General features: G+C 37.6%; 1 protein-coding gene across 1 annotated transcript in view; it reads right to left on the reverse strand.

Annotated features, from left to right (window-relative positions):
* Window positions 1–23,057, reverse strand: part of GPC6 (glypican 6) — a 1,148,404-nt gene that overhangs the window by 584,427 nt on the left and 540,920 nt on the right. Inside the window, exon 3 of the mRNA XM_014530079.1 lies at window positions 1,372–1,763. Coding sequence (XP_014385565.1) covers window positions 1,372–1,763 — 392 coding nt within the window. The remainder of the gene's footprint in view (window positions 1–1,371; window positions 1,764–23,057) is intronic.

Genomic DNA, 23,057 nt, shown 5'->3' on the forward strand with positions numbered 1-23,057 from the left:
TACAAACCTTCTCTGGTCATCATACTTTCTCTTGCTGTTACAACTGGCCAAGTCTTTATCAGTCTACCTTTAGGGCTCTACTTCAGAACATTGTTGATTTTCAATAAAAACATTGTTTTTATAATTAGAGTTATACATTATTAAATCTTTTGTGAGTATCCCCTTTAAAGCCTTCTTGTAACTAATCTTCTCAGAAGCTCAAATAAATGTTTTAGGAACTGACAATTAAAAAATGAATTGCTATGAATTTTACAAATAGCATTCAGAGAAACACTTTTTAAGAGGATACATGAACTTTATGCCCAGATATAAATATTGAGGTGAGCAAAGCAGGAAAAAGAACATGGCAGAATAGTACCAACAGTTAAGAAAACTGTGTGGCTCTTGGGCACAACCCTGAAATAAGAACGTTGAGTTGAGCAATAATCTTTGTACAAATATGACATTCTTTGGGTGACATCATATCAGATTCCTGTTAAGTATTGTTTTTCCTTTGCCTCTGAAAGTGATCATCTTTCAGTGTGTTTGTTGGACTGACCTCAGAACTGGGCCAGCCCATCTCATAAGAGCAGCTGAATGTCAAGGAACAATTTAAACAAAGGCAGATATCCTCTGCACAGGAAATTGTTATAGCAAATAGTCAATGTTTAAGGACAGCCGTGGGGAAACACTCCTTGCATTAAGGGGTTAGAGGCATCATCAAGGAAAGGCACAAAGGCGTGCGAGTGATTTATCTTCCTCCTAAGCCCAACACGATACGTGGCATTGAATTACAAAGCTAATGGGTAACAAAGGGAATGCTCTGCCAGAATCTATACTTTGTATTCATTAGGCCTCGATAATCCAGCTCTACAGGTGTCAGCGCTTGGTTCTTCCTTCATGATTAAGGAATTTGGCCACTTTGACAAGGGCGATAAAGAAGAAGAAATGCCAGGTGCGGGCATTGTGAACAGCTTGTCTCCACTCGCAGGCCTCATGAAGACTGTCACCTTGGGACTTAGCAGGGGATTATAACCTCTGGATGGACTGCTTCATGAGTATTTATCATCCTTAAAACTCTGATCAGAAATGCCAAGTGGTCATGGTTACAAGACACCTGATTTTGCACCATCCCTGTTAAAAGCTCCTCTGCTGTACTGCTGATAAATATTGGCATTATGTTCCAAAGCACATGGAACAACTTGAAATCCTGTCTTCTCTCACACTAAGCAAGAAAAAAAAGCCAGACTTAAGCTTTAGCACTTAGCTTATTTCTCGAAGAGCAAGGACCGCTGTTCGTGAGTTTTCACCTTGAATTTCTTGTAAACATTTGTTTTATAAAAAAGAGTAAATGTGGAAGACCAATTAGAAAGATAAGAGATTTTCAATTACCTTGGAAACTCGGTTGGCAACTTCTCTGCCCACAGTCAGCCCCTGGACGAAAGTCCGAGCAGCGATGAAGGCGCGGGTGACCTGAATTTTCAGTTTGCGGGGTACATCTCCAAACGGCTTCAGCTGGTCTGTGTATTTGCTCACGCATTCCAGGTAGTCCTCGCTGAAGTGATACTGCGGGTTTATCAGCTGAAACATCCGTTCCAGGAGCCGAGCCCAGAAGTCATTGAGCATCTCCTCCAGGTTCACATTGCCTCCAGTGTAGTATCTCTTCAGCTCTGTGAACAGGTCCTGGAACACTTCTGAATTCTGCATGTACAGCATCCCATAGGTCCGTACAAACATATCATTGAGTGACTTTTCTGCATTTTCTAGGAGTTCTCTGAAAAATTCTGCAAATAAAAAGAGAAAATGGTCAAACATTAGGAATAGCTATAAATCCCAGGGCATCTACTTACCTCAATAAAAAAATAACTCTCTCTCTCTCTCTCTCTCTCTCTCTCTCTCTCTCTTTTAAGGAATATATATATATTCCTTAAAACTCTGATCAGAAATGCCAAGTGGTCATGGTTACAAGACACCTGATTTTGCACCATCCCTGCTAAAATATCCTCTAAGGATACTTTTTCCATTGTTTCCTTTTTCTTTCTAGAGAGAGTAGAAGAGTGGGAGGGTAAGAGGGTCGAGGGGAGGGGGAGAGAGAGTGAGAGAGATACATCGATTGGTTGCCTCCCACAGGAGCCATGAGCAGGGCTAGGGATATACCCCTCAACCCAGGTATGTGCCCTTGATAGAAAATCAATTGAACCCACAATCCTCTGGTGCTCAGGGCAATGCTCTAATCACTTAGAAACACAGGCCAAGGCGGGTGACTATCTAAAATAAGATTTGCCCTACATCTATAATCTCCATGTCAAAGAAAATAGAGGAACGTGTGATTTCTATTTGAAAGAACATCCATTATTATTAGGCGTTTAGCATTTACTATACCTCCATAGTTGCCCAATTCTTTTTTCATTTATTTTTAAATTTTAGAAAATCGTATAGTTTGATGTGAAGTCAAAACAAAATATGTTGCAATGTATCCTCATTAACATAATAGCAAATGCATACTGATAAAAACATTTGCACCAGCCTATTTACAAATCTGTTCTAACACTAGATTTAATTAAACTGCTTTTATTTGGAATAGTTCATAAATAGTACATTCAAATTACTGTAATAGTTTCAACTTTTTGTAATTGCAATATATAGCAATTAATTATCAGTGTTCAGAGAGTGGTAATGCAATTATATTTACTTAATACCAAAGATATAATGAACTTGATTGCCATAATGAATTGAAAAGTTATGAAATACTCTGCATTATCATTATACATACAAACTATCATTTTAGAAAATTTGAAGGAAAGATATGCAATTGGACTTTCTGGTTAAGAGGTTCTAAATGAAAAAGACTATCCCAAGAAATAAACCTTCCCTTCCTGCAATAGCACTTGGGTGTTACAGGAAACACTAAGGATGACAAATGAGTCCTGAGTAAGCTCAAGTTTTACCCCATATGTAGAATGTGATTGGGGCAGCTAAGGAAAGATAATGCTTCTAAGTTCATAAACCCAAGTTGCCAACAAATGAGTGATTGTGCTTTACCTCTCAAGGCTTCCTTTTAGTCCATGAAGGTATATTCCCTCTCAGCTAATGCAGGGACAAATGAAGTCCTGGACAACTCAACAATTCTAAGTAAAAATAAAACAAAACAAAACAAAAGAACCCCCACCCAAAAATAAATAAATAAACACACAACAACACCACCAACAACAAAAAACCCACCTAAAACCAACAAAATAACTCTTCTTTTTGGAACTCTCAGGGGCTTTTTCCTGAGAAAGACAAGGAAAAACTATAAATCTCTCCATGGATTCTATGGAAGCTAGAAATCATTTCTGCTTCATCAGAAGTTGCCTGAAGAACGTGATTTAGCTACTTCAATTCTCACTAATGTAGTGTTGAACCATTAATTGTCTTGATATGGTGTCTAGAAGAACAATGATTGTTTTATATTTGTTATCAAATGAAACCAAAGCTAAATAAAGGACACTGTACACACCTTCACCCTCTTACTGTGAAGAACACACTTTCCTAACCAAAGAAATTCTGTTGTAGTGGCAATAAATACTGAGGGATTATCTAAATGTCATGCTTATAAACCCTGTGTAATCTTGTCCAAGGTACCAAATATTTCTTCTTTTAATTTTTCCCAAGTGTAAAATCAGGCTAAATATCATTAAAACTCCCTAATGTTCAAGGATTTAGTAAGTAAAATCAGTGTTGAAGCAAATAGGACCAATTTTCCCAAATTTTTAAAGCATCAATTAATCAAAATATTTATATATGCTATATGTTATGTTACTTATGATTTTGTGATATTAGAAAACTTTCAGATATTTTTTTTCAGGAATACTAGTCACCTAGTTTTTTCTAAAGTAGAAAATACATTAAATTATTAATATTAATAGCAAAGTATAAGAATATCATATTAAAACTTTTCAATTTCAAAACTAAGAATAAAAATAGCTTGACTGCCCTAGCCCATTTGGCTCAGTGTATAGAGCGTCAGCCTGTGGACTGAAGGGTCCTGGTTCTATTCCGGTCAAGGCCACATGCCCAGGTTGCTAACTCAATCCCTAGTAGGTGGCATGCAGGAGGCAGCCAATCAATGATTCTCTCTCATCATTGATGTTTCTATCTTTCTCTCCCTCCCCCTTCCTCTCTGAAATCAATAAAATATATATTTAAAAAAATAGCTTGACTTTGTTGATATAGGAGTAGGGTGAAGGTGTTAAAAATTGTGAAAAGAAACTACAAAAGAATGAAAAAAATTCACTGAATTGAAAAATACTAAAATGATGAAACTAGAAAGTAGATTCTAATCATGAGCTCAGGACAGCATATTCATTTATCTTCTTTTTGAGGTCAATTACTTTGTTAGACTCAGAGATTAAAGCTTAATTTATTAAATACAGAGTACTGCCTTCAGCAATGAATAGTTAGCGATCAATAGTGTGGTCTGGATTTGCAAAGAACTAAACAAAAAAAGAAAAAAAAGAAAAAAGATCCTCAGGTTCTCATTGCTTTTCAAAGACTTATATATAAATGATTCTGTGTAGGGATAAACATTGTATTTTTTATTTTGTTGAAGGTAACATTCCTTAGGCTTATCCCCTCTTGCCTGGGAAAACATGAAATATGGGGCTTCTACCCACTTTGATGTTGAATGGTTAAAACCAGACTGCTCATTCACTGTATCGTGTGGTTTGTTTCCTCATGCCAAAATTAGTATTCATCATTAAATATAGAAACCAAGTTATCATATTTCAATATATATGACCCAAGAAGCATTTCATTAGCTTCCAAGCTTAAATTTGAGTCTAAGGGTGTGTCATTGTCTGAAAAGTTTGCTATTAGCTTCACTGGTCCTCAACAGTCAAGTTATTATTCCTTGCTCAAAATTATTATACGGTTTAGTGATCCCATAGTCAAAGTTAATATTGGTATTGAAAGACACTAAAGTATCAGGCAATTATGACAAATGCTGCTACCTTAAGGGACATTGATCTTATATCTTATAAAAGATGAGGGGGTGGGGGAGACACAAGGTACCGAGGCAAAACTAATGACCTCCAAAAATAAGTATGCTCATTTCAGTGTTAGGATGTCCATAGACTCAGATTTCAACCTTATGAAGGTTGACTCTTTTAACAATGTATTTTATGCTTGGATGAAAAGTGTTTCCCAGCAAACCAAACAAGATGGATATTTGGAAGAGAGTTATCAGACCCGTTTTGCTGATGAAGTATTATGCCCAAACAACACAGAGAACAAAATTGAAGAGCACTATAAGGAAAAACAATCTCAATCTAGCCCTTCATTCAATCACAGAGGGTAAAGCTCACATTGGATAAAGCCTTCAGTCAACAAAAATTCTCATCTGCAAGAAATAGTTTGGCAGAAAAAAACACACAAAAATTTTCCCCCCAATCACAAAATATACATCAAAAGTGATTGCTTAGGGCTTAGTTATGCTTCATAGATGCACAAAGGAACTTTTTTTCCAGCCAGTATTAGCCTCTGGGAGGTTTTTATTCATCTACAGGGGAGATCTGGATGCAAACATCTGTTGGCTGCAGGGCAGACTGACTCAAGTGGGAGAACAATTTTGTAGATAAAAACCACCACTGTTCCAAAAGCAAAAAGAAAATCTGTGCATGAGGCCTGATCACTGGGCGATGGCTCTTAAGGTGGGAAAATCAACTCCTAGGAGCCAAGAGCTGCCCCAAGATATTGAAGAGACGCTTCAAATGAAGCCTCCACATAAATGGATCTAAATGAAAGATGCACCCAGGGCCAGAGGGGAAGGGCAGACTAGATGCTCTCTAGGAATTTTCAATAAGAAACAGCAAAAGCTTTGGCCAATCAAGCTGTAAATGTCTTAATACTGCTACAGATAAACATACTCTGCAGTGGACTGAGTATGGAACTGTATAGCATTTACCTAGAAATTATAGCATTTTCCTATTCTATGTCATACTCTCCAAAATACTTCTTACCGAAATCCCATTTAAAGCTAACATTTCTTGCCTGGTGGGCTTGGCTCAGTGGTTGAGCATCGACCTATGAACCAGGAGGTCGAGGTTCTATTCCTTGTCAGGACACATGCCTGAGTTGTGGGCTCGATCCCCAGAGGCAGCGACTGATGATTTTCTCTCGTCATTGATGTTTCTGTCTCTCTCTCCCTCTCCCTCACTCTCTAAAATCAATAAAAATATATTAAGGGGGAAAAAAAGCTAACTTTTCAGGATGATGGTGTAAGTCCATGTAATTACAGAACCCAATGAATAAGAAAGCTTTGGTCACTGTGAAGTGGAGATTATATATCTATACAGGATGACAGGCTGAACTTGTCCTACCAGGATGAAGCAGGAGTACTAAATTTGCTTCCTTAAATCCATGCATTTGTGTTGAGTGTTATTTCTCTCCTGATCTCTTTCATTCTACCCTTTCCCCCACAAAAGCGTATTAAATCAGTCAGTCCCCAAGCTTTGGCTAAAAAAGCACCTGGAGGAAGTGGCGTGGAGGGTAAAATTCCAAAACCTGATGTACTCTAAGGGATGTGATTCATAGACACACAAAAAAACTATTACCCTGCCCCAAACATGCCTTTTTCAAGGTTAAGTGAGTAGGAACATCCTTCCTCGTTCTGCACACAGCTGCCAGCTTTCAGGCACATGTTTTGAGATAATTTCTCTTGTCAACAGTCTTATTGCTTCTATAAGCTGATATGACTACAAGAAAATACCGAGATAATGAGGAGCATTCATGGAGGAACAAGCACAGTGCTGTTTACTCTCTTTTATGTTTGACTTTGAGGGTGAGAAAACACAGTCTTGATGTGGCCTATCTCTTCCCACACCCAGGAGGCGAGACCTTGTGAGAAGAGGTGAAGGCTGGTGTTGCTCCGGGAGGGGAGCCGTTGCCACATAAAGCATCGCCCTTGGGCAGTCACAGCTTCTGTGGCATTTTACAGTTGAATGCCAGTCCTCGACATCAGGGCCTCACCCTCAGCACTGCTGACGCTTTGATATGACAAACCTGTGTTGGGAGGGGCTGTCCTGCGCATTATACAATATGAAGTAGCATCCCCGTCCTCCTCTTACTAGAGGCCAGTAGCACATCCTTCCCCCAGTAGTGATGACCTAAACCAGTGAGGGCGAACCTTTTGAGCTCGGCGTGCCAGCATTTTGAAAAACCCTAACTTAACTCTGGTGCCGTGTCACATATAGATATTTTTTGATATTTGCATCCATAGTAAAACAAAGACATATTTTTGATATTTATTTTATATATTTAAATGCCATTTAACAAAGAAAAATCAACCAAAAAAATGAGTTCACGTGTCACCTCTGACATGTGTGTCATAGGTTCACCATCACTGACCTAAACTGTCTCCAGACTTTGTCAAATGTCCTCTGGGGGTAGGGGAAGGGGAGACAAAAATCACTCTCATTCCACACCCTGAGAGCCACCCTTCTATGGATACATTCCAGAGGCCTAAAAATAGGACATCAAAACTCTCTGAGAAAATGCCAGCACATTTCTAGACCTCACCATCCTCTCAATTTTTTACAAAATACATTTGAGAAGCTATAACTTTATAAGATGCTGTTGAGATATTCCCAGGTAAGATTCTTGGTGGCAAATATCATTGACATGTACTCGTATGGTGCCCATCCTATGGCTGGGCCTTAAAACATGGTGAATAGTGTGTGAGTAGATAGACGTACGAAGATGAGCATCCAGTGAAACACATCTATTTCGTCTGAGCTCCTCTTGGCTAGTGATAATTTTGTGGGCAGACCTCAGAGGGAGAGAGATGCCACAAACCACAAATTAGGCTTGGCTCAGTGGTTGAGCATCGACCTATGAACCAGGAGGTCGAGGTTCTATTCCTTGTCAGGACACATACCTGAGTTGTGGGCTCGATCCCCAGAGGCAGCGACTGATGATTTTCTCTCGTCATTGATGTTTCTGTCTCTCTCTCCCTCTCCCTCACTCTCTAAAATCAATAAAAATATATTAAGGGGGAAAAAAAGCTAACTTTTCAGGATGATGGTGTAAGTCCATGTAATTACAGAACCCAATGAATAAGAAAGCTTTGGTCACTGTGAAGTGGAGATTATATATCTATACAGGATGACAGGCTGAACTTGTCCTACCAGGATGAAGCAGGAGTACTAAATTTGCTTCCTTAAATCCATGCATTTGTGTTGAGTGTTATTTCTCTCCTGATCTCTTTCATTCTACCCTTTCCCCCACAAAAGCGTATTAAATCAGTCAGTCCCCAAGCTTTGGCTAAAAAAGCACCTGGAGGAAGTGGCGTGGAGGGTAAAATTCCAAAACCTGATGTACTCTAAGGGATGTGATTCATAGACACACAAAAAAACTATTACCCTGCCCCAAACATGCCTTTTTCAAGGTTAAGTGAGTAGGAACATCCTTCCTCGTTCTGCACACAGCTGCCAGCTTTCAGGCACATGTTTTGAGATAATTTCTCTTGTCAACAGTCTTATTGCTTCTATAAGCTGATATGACTACAAGAAAATACCGAGATAATGAGGAGCATTCATGGAGGAACAAGCACAGTGCTGTTTACTCTCTTTTATGTTTGACTTTGAGGGTGAGAAAACACAGTCTTGATGTGGCCTATCTCTTCCCACACCCAGGAGGCGGGACCTTGTGAGAAGAGGTGAAGACTGGTGCTGCTCAGGGAGCCCTTGCCACATAAAGCATCGCCCTTGGGCAGTCACAGCTTCTGTGGCATTTTACAGTTGAATGCCAGTCCTCACATCAGGGCCTCACCCTCAGCACTGCTGAGGCTTTGATATGACAAACCTGTGTTGGGAGGGGCTGTCCTGCGCATTATACAATATGAAGTAGCATCCCCGTCCTCCTCTTACTAGAGGCCAGTAGCACATCCTTCCCCCAGTAGTGATGACCTAAACCAGTGAGGGCGAACCTTTTGAGCTCGGCATGCCAGCATTTTGAAAAACCCTAACTTAACTCTGGTGCCGTGTCACATATAGATATTTTTTGATATTTGCAACCATAGTAAAACAAAGACATATTTTTGATATTTATTTTATATATTTAAATGCCATTTAACAAAGAAAAATCAACCAAAAAATGAGTTCACGTGTCACCTCTGACACGCGTGTCATAGGTTCACCATCACTGACCTAAACTGTCTCCAGACTTTGTCAAATGTCCTCTGGGGGTAGGGGAAGGGGAGACAAAAATCACTCTCATTCCACACCCTGAGAGCCACCCTTCTATGGATACATTCCAGAGGCCTAAAAATAGGACATCAAAACGCTCTGAGAAAATGCCAGCACATTTCTAGACCTCACCATCCTCTCAATTTTTTACAAAATACATTTGAGAAGCTATAACTTTATAAGATGCTGTTGAGATATTCCCAGGTAAGATTCTTGGTGGCAAATATCATTGACATGTACTCGTATGGTGCCCATCCTATGGCTGGGCCTTAAAACATGGTGAATAGTGTGTGAGTAGATAGACGTACGAAGATGAGCATCCAGTGAAACACATCTATTTCGTCTGAGCTCCTCTTGGCTAGTGATAATTTTGTGGGCAGACCTCAGAGGGAGAGAGATGCCACAAACCACAAATTAGAAAGGAAAACTGATAGGCTCTCCTTCTTTCCTCTAAACTTTTACATTTCTGCGTATATAAACATTCATATCCACCTATGCTCCAAATTCATGTACATCTATACATAAAATCCTCATGGCCTCCGGCTCAAAAACATGTTGGTTATCAAGACTGCTCTGTCACTTCCTCTGTGAACACCTCTACCTGTTAGGAGCCTTGCTTTGCCTGGCTTCATTCATTACTGCCTCTCTGCCACTGTTCCTGCTGGGCCTTGACCTCGTAGCTCATGATCTCACCAAGCTGACTGTATGCACATTCACACTTTAAGCAAACTTTAAGCAATGCCCAGAGTGCTATATTTGAGTTAGCTCTCAAACCACTTTGACTCTCCCATATTGCAGTACTGCCTTCTATTCAGCAGCTATTCTGCCATACTGAATAAATTCCCTGTGGAACTTTGTTTTGATTTTCTTATATTCAATAAACAAAACTATGTTGTCTTTTATTTCTTCATAATGCAGGTTAAAATGATATAGAAAAAAAAGGAAAGAACTATTTTGAATAGATATCCTAATATATTGTTTTAGAAATTTTTCTTAAACATCATTTGCATTTTTGTGCAAAAAACAGACCTCAGTATGCATTCTTTAAATTATGGGGTTGAAATTACATAAAATTATTTTCAAAATAATAATTATTCAAAAGAGAGAAATGAGAATCTATAATTACTGTTAGACAATGATGCTATAGACAAAAAGTCATTTGTGTTTGCCACTTCTTTATCTCTTAATTTATATTTTTCTTGCTCTGCATGTGTTTTGTGTATGTTTTCACAGATTAAGCTTATTACCTTATGATAGGCATTATATATTTACTTAGTCAATTCATCCCCGGAGTTAACAGAAACTTATATAATTCAAAAAGTAGTAATGTACACCTTTCCTGTTTGGTGGATTATTATAACCCTTAAGGAAGTGTCCCCACCCCAACACAAGCTGACTGAAAAGGAATCAATATGTCAACAGGATATATTCATTATTTTCATTCGCCTGTTACATTTTAGAAGGAAAGTAAAGACACCAGATCTTAAATGAAGATGACAAATGGATTTGCTACACAATGATGGTAATTTCAAGCATAATTACAGATAAGAAGTTGCCTGATGTTTAATGGGCATCATACACAGTGCCAGACACTATGCTATAAGATTTACCTACATTTTAAGTAAATCAGTAATTAGCATATACAGTTAGCAGATGAGAAAAGTGAGGCTCGGAAATGTTAAGCAAGGTGACCCACACCACTTAAATGAGCATGTAACCTACAGCTCCAAACCATTACAGACGAGGATGAGTTTTAAGACAGGACAAGAGAGTGGGGTGGCTTTGCAGTGTCTACCAAGTTAAATATTCACACTACTATTTGAATAATTAATTGAAAGTAAAATAAATTCCTAGGACACTGGGTAAAATCACATTTAAATATACATTGCAAAATGTTATACGAAAGTCAAGTATAAGTTATTTATAAAAAATTTCATGTGTGATTATTTTCCCCACTGATATTAATTAGTTGATGAAACTTAGGCTGAAGAGTACAGTCAAGTCTCTAGGGCCAGTATCTCTTTTTTCACGGGGTGGCTTCCCCTAGAAGAAAAGCAGCCACAGAGCATGGGATTATAGCTACAGGGTATTGGACAGTGCCTGACACATAAAAGGATGCTAGAAAGATTTGACCAAAAAACGTGACTCCTTTTGTGATGTATGAACATATATATCATATTGTGAATCTCATTTTATAACAATATGTGCATATTATCAACAAATATACATACAACATTCACCTACACATTGAAATGTTCAAATATGATCAAACAAACAAAAAAACCAACAATGAAAACAAAACAAACAACGACAGAGAAGAATATGCCACAAAGACCTTATATGGAGCAAAATGCCCAAACTATTTAACATGTAGCCCTTTATAAAAAATCTTGCCAATTCCTAGCTTTAAAGGGTCAAAATCCTAGTGAAATGTTTGAAGATTAATTTAACAAAACATATTTTACCTTTAAATTCTTGTAGGTAGGAAGACATTTAATTATTACTCTATTATCTCTAAGTAAGAGAGTAAAAGTTCCTTTCCTTCCATTATTTTATCTTATATGTTAAAATTTGCTCTGCAGCCCATTCATTGCCTTATACTCCCCTGTGAGGCAGCTAAAATCCAAAAGTAAATTCTTAAAACACTTACATGATTTAGCAGATTTAGGTGACTAGTGATTTTAAAGTAGACACTTTCAAATTTTTCTAAGGTAGTGCTCTAACGAGTCTCCGGAGAATTTCATAAGGAGAAAATCCCACAGTAAATCTGGTATATAAAATAGACATAGCCATAGCTGGTTTGGCTCAGTGGACAGAGTGTTAGCTTGTGGACTGAAAGGTCCCGGGTTCGATTCCAGTTAAGGGCACATGCCTGGGTTGTGGGCTTTATCCCTAGTAAGGGACATACAGGAGGTAGCCAATCAATAATTCTCTCTCATCATTGATGTTTCTATTTCTCTCTCCCTCTCCCTTCCTCTCTGAAATCAACAAAAATATATATTAAAATATAAATAAATAAAATAAAAAATAAAATAGACATTATAGAAATTGAAAAGGAAAAAATAATAACATTCTGATAGAGTTTAAGGTACAAAAAATTTTTTATTATAATTCCTTTTATAATTTTCTCTTCATGATAATTAATGAAATACAAATTAAACTACCCATTAACATCTTACAGGGCCCTACCATAAGTCTAGAAAAATTATTTTCCAAAAGTAATAAATACATTAGCTGTTAAAAATACTATAATACATAATTCAAAATTGGTCAGTATATTAATACAAAGGTTACTTTTATTATATTACTTCCATAGTGTCAGAAACTCATAAATTAGATCTAAATAAGTGGAAACATAAGAGTTCTGGGGGACTTTTTGATAATGAGTAAAAAAAAAACAACCCAAGGAAATACTAATGTATTATTCAGCTCGATTGGAGATCACCAATTTATATTTTTCTAATATATTTAATCTAATCAACTAGACTTTTCCATGAAGAAATTTTTAATGAAAAGTCATAGTTTACAATCATGAGTGTTCATTAAAAATAATCAATTCCTTGCACCAAAGTTCTCTGATTTAATATCATTAATGTCAGCGGAAGAGTCTAAATGCTACAAGAATTTTCAGGACCAGGTGAGTAATTTAGCCGTGAAAAGGAGAGCTAGCTGGAAAGCAGCACCGTGTAATGGTTGATATAGGGAGATTTAAAGCAATAAAGCAGTTTATAGAAATTGTTGACTTAAATTCACATTTCTCAAGGTTAAACTTTTTCTGTACTTAGTGATCCTTCACACATTAGATTGATAAATGTTTTATTTCTTTGTAGGTTATTTCTCTTGAAGATATCTTTTAAAGTAAGAAAGACTGATTAGGCCATTTATTTTCACAAGGTGGTATAGATAAACTATTAATTCTGGGAATCATGTTATGTTTGAAATTTGCTGACGGTTGCTGCCAAAAACAAACAACTGTTCTGAGTCTGCAGACTGTCTTTCTACCTCATCCTAAGCAATGCAAATGAAATTAGAAGCTAGTTGCAAGGATTTGAAGAAGATGCTGTAGGTGAAAGCCTGTACTCATCGCCTCCCACAACCACATCAAAATTACAACTAAATCCAGAACAAACATCATCCAGAACCACTGGAAAGCTGACTCAATGTAAGTCCTACAACTAGAGAAGTAAAGAAGAAAGCACACTGAGACTAATAGGAGGTGCTGAGGCACAGAACAGGCTGGTACAGCACCTACGTGGTTCGCTTTTTCAATTGGGAGGGAGATCTTCTCTACTGAGGCTGCCCGGAGGAGCAAGCGGTCCCATCCCTATACCAGACGCCCAGCCCAGGATCCCAGAGCTAAGAAAAGAAGTCCCTACAGGCAGTAAGAATTATGGGCTGTAAAAACCAGTGGGGATAGGGGTTCAGTGACACAGAGGCTGCTGGAGACCCAGCTGCTGTTAAAAGGCTGGCACCATGAACTGAACTTACAAGGTCCTATTTCCTCTGAGCTTCAGTACCAGGGGAGGCTCTAGGGAACACAGACACATACGAGGAGGAACTGGATTGTCTGGCATCAGGGCAGGAACTCAGGAGCGGCTTTCTCCCAGAGGGAGGTGCTCACAGGAATCATTGTTCCTGTGCTGGGACCTCCCGGTTCTCAGGGCTGACTGGCAGCGATTTCTGTTTGCTCTGCCCTGGTGATTTCCTAAAACCACCTCATCCAATTTACAACCCCACCCAAGCTGTGTGCAGCAGCTGTTGCATATGAATGGCCTGTCCTTGCTCAAGCTAAAATCTTAAACAAGCTGCAGATGGGTCAGGAAGCTCCAAACCTATCAGTAAAAGGCCCAAGACCCGGCACTGGCACCAGCCTGCCTTGCTTCATAGCTGGGCCTTACCTGGGCACTTCCAAAGCCTATACAAAGAGAAGGAATCTGCAGATCTCTCTATAGCTCTTGCTGGGAGGTGCCAGACACTGACTGACTTTGCACCTCCCTGAAGACCCAAGAGCCAGTGTACCCAGTGGTCAGTGTCAGACCATACCAGATTACAACTCTACACATCCATAAGTGACACACTCAAGGGGCAGACTCAGTGAGCACCAAAGCCCTACTGAAGCAAGTCCTGCTCCATGGGGGTGTCTCCTGCACAGAAGCTCCCCCACTATAGTCGCAGCTGGTCCTCACAACCAATTGGCCTTGAGGTCAATTCCTCCCAGTGACACCAACAGCAATCAAGTCTCAACTACAACAAGACTGTGCTCACAGCCCACAAAAGGGTGCACCTAGAGCTGGCAGCTCAGCTGACTGGGAGGCTGAGCTACTGGGCCCTATATACACTTACTATACAAGGTCACTCTACCAACTCAAGGAGACATAGCAGCTCTACCCAATGCATAGAAACAAACACAGGGAAGCAGCCAAAATGCAAAGACAAAGAAACATGTCACAAATGAAAGAAATGGAAGAAAGCAAACTACTGGATATAGAGTTCAAAACCACAATTATAAGGTTACTCAAGAATTTTCAAGAAACCCCCAAAAAAAAAAAAATGAAAAAGGACCGGTCAGAAATTAAGCATACACTGACTGAAATAAAGAATAATGTACAGGGATTCAACAGTAGAGTAGAGGATTCTGAGAATCAAATCAACGATTTGAAATATGAGGAAGCAAAAAACACCCAACCAGAAGAGCAAAAAGAAAAAAAGAATCCAAAAAATATGAAGATAGTGTAAGGAGCCTCTGGGACAACTTCAAGCACACCAACATTCACATTATGGGGTGCCAGAAGAAGAGAGACAACAAGATATTGAAAACCTATTTGACGAAATAATGACTGAAACTTCCCCTTCCTAGTGAAAGAAATAGACTTACAAGTCCAGGAAGCACCAAGAATCCCAAACAGGAGGAACCCAAAGAGGACCACCCCAAGACACATCATGATTAAAATGCCAAGGGCTAAAGACAAATAGAGAATCTTCAAAGCAACAAGAGAAAAGCAGTTTATTACCTACAAGGGAATGCCCATAGGACTGTCAGCTGATTTCTCAACAGAAACTATGCAGGCCAGAAATATTCAAAGCAATGAATATCAAAGACCTACAACCAAGATTACTCTACCCAGAAAAGCTATCATTTAAAATTGAAGGTCAGATAAAGAGCTTTACAGACAAGAAAATGCTAAAGAGTTCATCACCACCAAATCAGTATTACTAGTATATAAAATGTTGAAAGGTATTCTTTAAGAAGAGGAAGAAGAAGAAAAAGATAAAGATAAAAAAATATGAACAACAAAATGGCAACAAATACATACCTATCAATAATTGAATTTAAAAATCAAAATAAACAAATAAGAAATCTAATGAACAGAATAAACTGGTGAATAAATTAGAATCAGAGGCATAGAAATGGAACAGACTGCCAATTCTCAGAAGGAAGGGAGGTGGGGGTGGGAAGAGATTAAAAAAAGATCTTATATGCATGTATGCATTACCTATGGCCATAGACAATAGGGTGACGAAGGTCTGAGGCGGGGCAGGAACCAGGTGGAAGGGGGAATGGGGGGAAAAGAGGGACATCTGTAATAATCTCAACAATAAAGTTTTAAAAAAATAAAAATAAAATAAAAACTGAGTTGCTTTCAGAGTTCACTTTCATCATTGCACAACTCTTTAGTTTTGGCCTACTGACAATGCCCTATAGGGTTTGCCCAGGACGCTGCTTCCCTTTCTTTCAGGTATGGCATTACCTACAACATTGGTTGCCTATTTAACCCATTAGGCACCTAAACCATTGACCAGGGGTGGGGAGCCTTTTTTCTGCCAAGGGCTATTTGGACATTTATAACATCATTCAAGGGTCACACAAAATCATCAATTTAAAAATTAGCCTGCTATATTTGGTCAAACATTTAATTAACTCACTCCTAATGCCTGGGCAGGGCCAAACCAAATGACTTTAGGAGTCTTATATGGCCCTCGGCCACAGGTTCTCACCTCTGCATAGATCATAAAAATTAATGCCAACTCTTTGTGCTCTTTGACTGAAAAAAAGCTATTAAGTTTCCAAACTGGGACAGTGTATTACTCTGTTCACAAATCAAGCTCTTTGTCCAGCTCTCTTCCTTCTTTACCTAACTATTTGCTGATCCAAGGAATGGAAAAAACCCTCCAGCACCAAACCAAGTGTGAACTCTGGGACATGGGGACAGAGTTAGTTTGTAGGTGAAAAGTCAGTGACAAGGACCTGAGGCTACTGGGATACGAGATTATGTAGGCTCTTAGGAAGAGTGAGCAGAAGCAGCCAAATGCAATTCCCTCCTTTCTTCATAGAAGTCAGTGGTTCTCATCCTTGGCTGCCCATGAAAGTAGCTTTAAAAATCTTGATGCGCAGGTTGCACACCAGAGTAATTGAATCATAATCTCAGGGAGTGGGGTCTAGGTATCAGTATATCTTCATATATATGGACCACATGTGATCCCAGCCAAGACAGAGAATCACTACAGCTTTTCTCTCTTCTCCAGTAGTTTCATTGTCATCGATGCATGATGGTGGCCTTATAGGCAGGAGAAGAAAACAACGGATGGAGAGAGGAACCATATTATATATCATGAAAGCTCTGAGACTGTTCTTCCTTTCATTTACTTTCCCTTATCTCTCTTCTCAATGTAGACAATTAGTGTTCTGGTCTTGGGAAAAGAGCACTGTATTGATTAAAGACATGTGGAGAGTATGTGAGGAACACCAGCAGTGTGCCAGAGAATGAGTGTGCCAGTCTCTTTTCCTTTCTCCTCCATCTCTTTTTCCTTTGCTACCACCCAACACTTCCTTCCAAGGCACCCTCTGCCTTCATTGATTACAAGGCAGTGGCTCTTCCCAGGGAAGGAAGGGTGCAGCATGGGAAGAAGGAGGAATAAGCTTTGATAATGCCCCAACTAATGAAAGCCCCCAAGAAAGGGAATGCCTACCATAGTCTAACGAAGGATCATTTAAGCACTGAGCACAGAAAACAGAAGGAAGAACTTAAATGTATTTGGAAATAACTATAAGAGCACAATAAATACAAAAGTTTTAATGAAAGTATAATATATTAATTTAATGCTCAATTGCTTAAATTATATCCTTTCTGGTCCATCAAAAATCTGCAATACTGAAAATCTCAATTTTGTGAAAAAAATGTCTGTCTATATATATATATACATATATATATGAATATTTTATAATGGGTAGAAAGTTATGGTTTATTTGTATGTTTTTTACAATGACTATAAATTACTTTCATAGTTGGAAAAATCATTAAATAGTATTTAAATTTAAAAAGACCTTATGAACACAAAAATGTTGCTTGATTATAGAGGGAAATACCTATTTAGAAATGTAGAATGAAACTATTTTATCTAATAAATTTACAAATAGAAATCCAAGAATTAAGACCAAAAAGACACATAAAAGGGCAGAAAATAAACAAGAAATTTACTCATAATTGTGGAATACATCCACAAAGTAGTAGAGATAAAATCTGAGTGTCTTGACTCTATATCTAGTGGATTCATGCTGCTAAGTGAAAAGAACTTAATAAGAAAATAAGTAAGTGGTAGTCTCTAAGACACAGCATGCAGGCTGCAAAATCATGGTGCCAGTAATATTAGGTCATTATTCATTGATAAATGCATTTTTGGTATTCAAGTGAATGCTTTTAAATATATAGATAATTTCTATTTATTTCTAGCTATAGAAAGGATTTTGCAAATGGATGTAATCAGTATTCAATAAAATTCCATTGTTTGTTATTACTGTTGTCAGCCCCCCGCCCCCCCCCCAAAAAAAAAGAGCATTGACTTCAGATATCAACAATTCCATGAATTTAAAGTCATTTAACTACGAGTTTTTGATGGGGATTTGATGAACATTAGTACAGGATGATAAACTCTGTAATTCTAAGAATGTTTCCACAAACATTTTAAAACAACAACAAAAAAGAGAACAAAGTCAGGCATTTTTCAATCACTTTTCACCACTTTTGTCAGTTTGTTGGAGAGGACTTAGAGGAGGCAGTTTCCCCAAGTCATGCCTTAGAAATAATTTCATTCCTTGAATCTCTCAAAGGGAAATGAACCTTATTCATCAAAATGTTAAAATCAAATCAGATCATATATAAGGGATGTGCTTATTTGATTCATGGGTATATTTTAAGCTTACAAATGAGTTTCAAATGATTTATATTTCATTTTCTGAATTATATGGATCATATGTAAAGTCCCCAAAAGAAGACATTCAGTTGAGTATTTCAAACAAATATTCATAGCACAGGCTTATTATTTTACACTTTACTGGATGCTTTATAATATTTGTTCATTGTTAGCCATGTTATATAGCCATATGATATTACTTATATTTTATTTTGTTGCGTGTCACAAAAGCTTCCCGAAAACAATCAGCAATGATTTTCAAGAAGGTATCCATCTACATATTAAAACCTGGTAATCGCTACTAAGGGTAATCGTAAAACAGTTCTGTTTTTGGAGAACTTATTTAAAAGGCTCTGCACAGCTTTCCCGAAATGGCTGTCCTTTGTTTTTTGTTTCCTTTGTTTTAAATACCCTGACCTAGGAATATGTGGCTTATGCTGTGAATGTGACACCCTCCGTGCCCATCCCTCCCCGCTTTGAACTGCTGGTGGTAATGAATCTTCTTCCAGCTCCAAACGCTGCACTCAGTTATCATCAAGAGCAGACATCAACCAGCACTCTAATCTTGCTCTGATGGATAGAATACTAACCTTTCACAAGATTAGAGACACAGGGTGCTCTGGAGATAATAAAATTCAAATAGGTTTATTTCAAAGGGCAACCCAATCTTGCCTTTGTGCATGGGTCACTTGGCAACCATTTGCCAATGTAGCTTTTGTGTTTTTCCAAAGCTGGTTTCTGGTTCAGTTTGCCAAAGGTGTCAAATTATGTGGGCCCCAAAAGCCAGGTGCAAAGGAGGAACAGGACAAATGGAGAACAACATTATTTTAGCACACATGACCAAAGTTCTATCGGCCAATGATTCTAATTTTGTTTAAATTACATCCAATGTACTCAAAAGGTAAATCAGGCTGACCTGGTGGACAATACCAAGGACTTGGTGTAACTGCCAGTATTGTGACCTTAGTATAAAGTCCACAAGATTATTTACAGATTTCCATTTCAAATAAATGCCTAACAGAAATCAAAATCAAGAGTTAAAACATAACTCTCTTCTTTTTAAATATTATATAGGTATCTACTTAACATTTTCCCAGGGAAAAAAAAGTCAAAGAATATTAATCAATGAAATAAAACAAGATTAAGTACTATATACATATGAAAAAAAAGTAAAATCTATTCTTGTAAAAGCAATGAGTAATCCTTACAAAAGCCTTCATGTATTTCTCATGTCCACTACCTTCTCATTATTTAAAAGTATCTCTGGCACACAGAAGCCCGCATAACAAAATAAAAAAATGAGAAAAAAAACAAAACAAAACAAAAGCAGTTTCATGTTAAGAATACTCCTAAAATGTGTTACTCACATGTGGGATACAATTAGAAAACTACTATGGAAGGAAATAAATTCAAATGCAGAGAACAGTAATAATTATATACTACTTTACATGATACAGATAATACATATCTCATCATCATGTTTATAATTAATTTTAATTTAAATAAATGCGTGTTTTACAATGTAGTATGATTGTTTTGTTCAGTTATTTTTAAATATATTTTTATTGATTTCAGAGAGAAAGGGAGAGGAAGATAGGAACATCAATGATGAGAGAGAATCATTGATTGGCTGCCTCCTGCACACCCCCTACTAGGGATCAAGCCTGCAACCTGGGCCTGTGCCTTTGACTGGAATCAAACCTGGGACCCTTCAGTCCACAGGCCTGTGCTCTATCCACTGAGCCAAACCAGCTAGGGCTGTTCAGTTTTTAAAAGCTTTGTAAAAATTTTTATAAAGTGAGAAAGTTACCTGTATATATATCATATGTATTTAATTTATCAAAAGGTCTTAAAAATCTAAATATTATTTTATTAAAAGAGAACTTTGTGGTTACTAATTTTTGCTCATTTTTAATATCATAGCAAAACTGTTTTCCACACAATATTTTGAAATCAATCATAATTGATTATCCTTACTATATTTTACAAATTAAATACAGCTTTTGAAATGAAACAATTATAATCAATTACATATTTAAAATAAAATATTTAGCAGGACTGTTTTGCTCTTTCATTTCAATAATGCAGCTGAAAAACATTTCAAACAAATTCTTATTAAATTAAGTCTGAGACTACATTCTGTACAGATGCTATGCAAAATTAGAGAATGTTATTTAGATTATTTTAATTGGATTATTTAAAAGATGTTTACTATTAAAAACTCTTGGAACAATTATTACATATATTTTCATTTTGTTGGTAATTTTAAGTTGATGAGGTTAAAATGATCTTTAACTGAGGCACAGGTACTACCAAGCTATATTCTTTCTCTATGCAAAGGAAATGTAATCTAACAGCAGTGCGGGATATTATCTAAAGCAATCCAAGAGAAGAGGGGATGTGGATGTCTTGGAGTTAGACTGGACATATATCATTATAATTGGAAAGACACATCATTGACAATTACTGGCAAACAAAATTCTCTTGGTTTCACAGGAAGTTGAACTGTAGGCTTATGCCAGTTACTCTGTGTCTCATCTATAAAATGGAAATGATAATAGAACCTTTCTCATAGGATGTTGTGAAGATTACATGATATACACAAAGTAATTATGAGAGTGTCTGGTGTATAATAAGCACTATGTAATTGTCAGCTATTATTAGTTCTTTCTCAGGATAAAACACTTGCTAATAATAACCATGATCATTTTTATCCATTTAAAATCTATGTGGGCATATAAGAGATGAACATTATTTTTCTCATCATATCAGCCCAATGAGGTCTTAGGAAGTATTTTTATTGAGAATGGCATATATATATATATATATATAGTAACACCCCTTCACTGAATGTATATGAAGACTATGTTTTCTGAGTAATCAAATGACATTGTTGATATATATTGGTGCCAAGTTCCACTCAAATGCACCTGAAAGCTTGCAAAAGAAAGTGTGGTTTGGGGCAGAGATGCAGTATAAGAGGCAGGGTGAGTAGTTGATACTCTTGTAAAAAGGGAAGCCTTATTTTTACATTTTGCATTCATGAGACTTACTGGTGTTTGTTTTTTCCATAGATATTAGAGGCCTAGTGCATGAAATTCATGCACTCAGCGGGTGGTCCCTCAGCCCGGATCATGAGAGGGCACAGGCCAATTCAAGGGACCCCCACCATTGTACAATCGGGGCTGGGGAGGTATGTGGGAGGTTGGTCAGCTGAGAATGGACCACAGGGGGGCTCCAGGGCATGTCTGGCCCGTCTCACTCAGTCCTGATCCCGATCGGCCAGACCCCAGCAGCAAGCTAACCTACCAGTCAACTGTCTGCCCCCGGTGGTCAGTGCACGTCATAGCAAGCTGTTGAGAGGCCTTAGCGTATCATTAGCATATTACCCTTTGATTGGTTGAATGGCCGACCGGACAACTGGACACTTAGCATATTAGGCTTTTATTATATAGGATTAGCATTAATCAGCATATAATTCCACTACACTTCTAATTTATTAAAATTCACTTTGGATTTACAATCTTTTTAGAGATTCTGGCAAAGATACTATAATAAAGTTCACTTTGCTTCAGGTCTCTGAACATGTTTTATAGTCTCTCATGAAACCCTGTGTTAAAAAAAAAAAATCAAACCTGTGGGAAACTGCAAAATAACCACAAACTTGTCCTTATATTATTTACTGACCAAGCCTAACAGCATTTTCCCAACAAGTTCAATATCTGCCTGATTATTCCACCCAAGCCTTTTTTTTGTGTGCAAGTTTTCAGTGATCATCCCACGTGAAATAGCATTGATTATTATGCAAAGGTCAAACTGGGCTGTAACCAGGGGCTCTCCTAGTCTATAGGATCAGTCCCTTTGTCAAGGAGGGAAATTAGTTTTGTTCGGCAGGGCTTGTTTTTGACCAGTCCGTCTACCTGCCACTTTGTTACACTCAGGGTGCTTGCAAATTGATTGCAGAATAAATTGCTCCTGACTCTTTTCAAGAATGGACCTTAACCTCACAAGTGATTAATTCCCAGATATTTACTTCATTTTCCTTCCTTACCATCATCTGCTGTGATTGTCCTTTCGCTAGCTCTCTGGATCTGTGCCAGTCTGTCATAAATCTGCAAATTCATTTAGACGAATACAAGGTAATTTTATGTTGCATTTGATTTGGCATTAAATGATACACAGTTGTTGACTTCAGAGTCAAATACATAAATCTTCATTGCACATGAAAAGAGGAGGCATTTCCTCTGAATGGGTTTGAATGTAACCATGCAGTCAAGTTCAGATCTAAGAAAACAGACACAGCATTAAACAAATTGGTTATAAACCCTCCTTCTTACCATAAGTTTATAAGTAGGAAAATACACATATGTATATAAATGAGATGAGTAAAAATGTGAAGCAAACCTGAGCTTTTGTTATATATCCTGCTATGGTATTATTCAGATCCAGGCATCAGCTAATGTTTTCCCCAAGAGCCAAATACTTTCACAGCACTTAATAGTGAACACCTGAAGTTGTTCTTTGGACATTAATTTTTTTAATTTTAAAAGGTTGAGTCAGATTCATTCCATTTCTTAATGTCATTTTTGTGTGGTTTACTTATTAGGTATACCCTGAAAGTTTGCACAATAACAATTTATCAATAAGTTTTAGCTCTCGCAGGAG

The sequence above is a fragment of the Myotis brandtii genome, unplaced genomic scaffold (genome assembly GCF_000412655.1).
Source record: "Myotis brandtii unplaced genomic scaffold, ASM41265v1 scaffold71, whole genome shotgun sequence".
In the NCBI taxonomy this organism is placed as follows: Eukaryota; Metazoa; Chordata; class Mammalia; order Chiroptera; family Vespertilionidae; genus Myotis; species Myotis brandtii.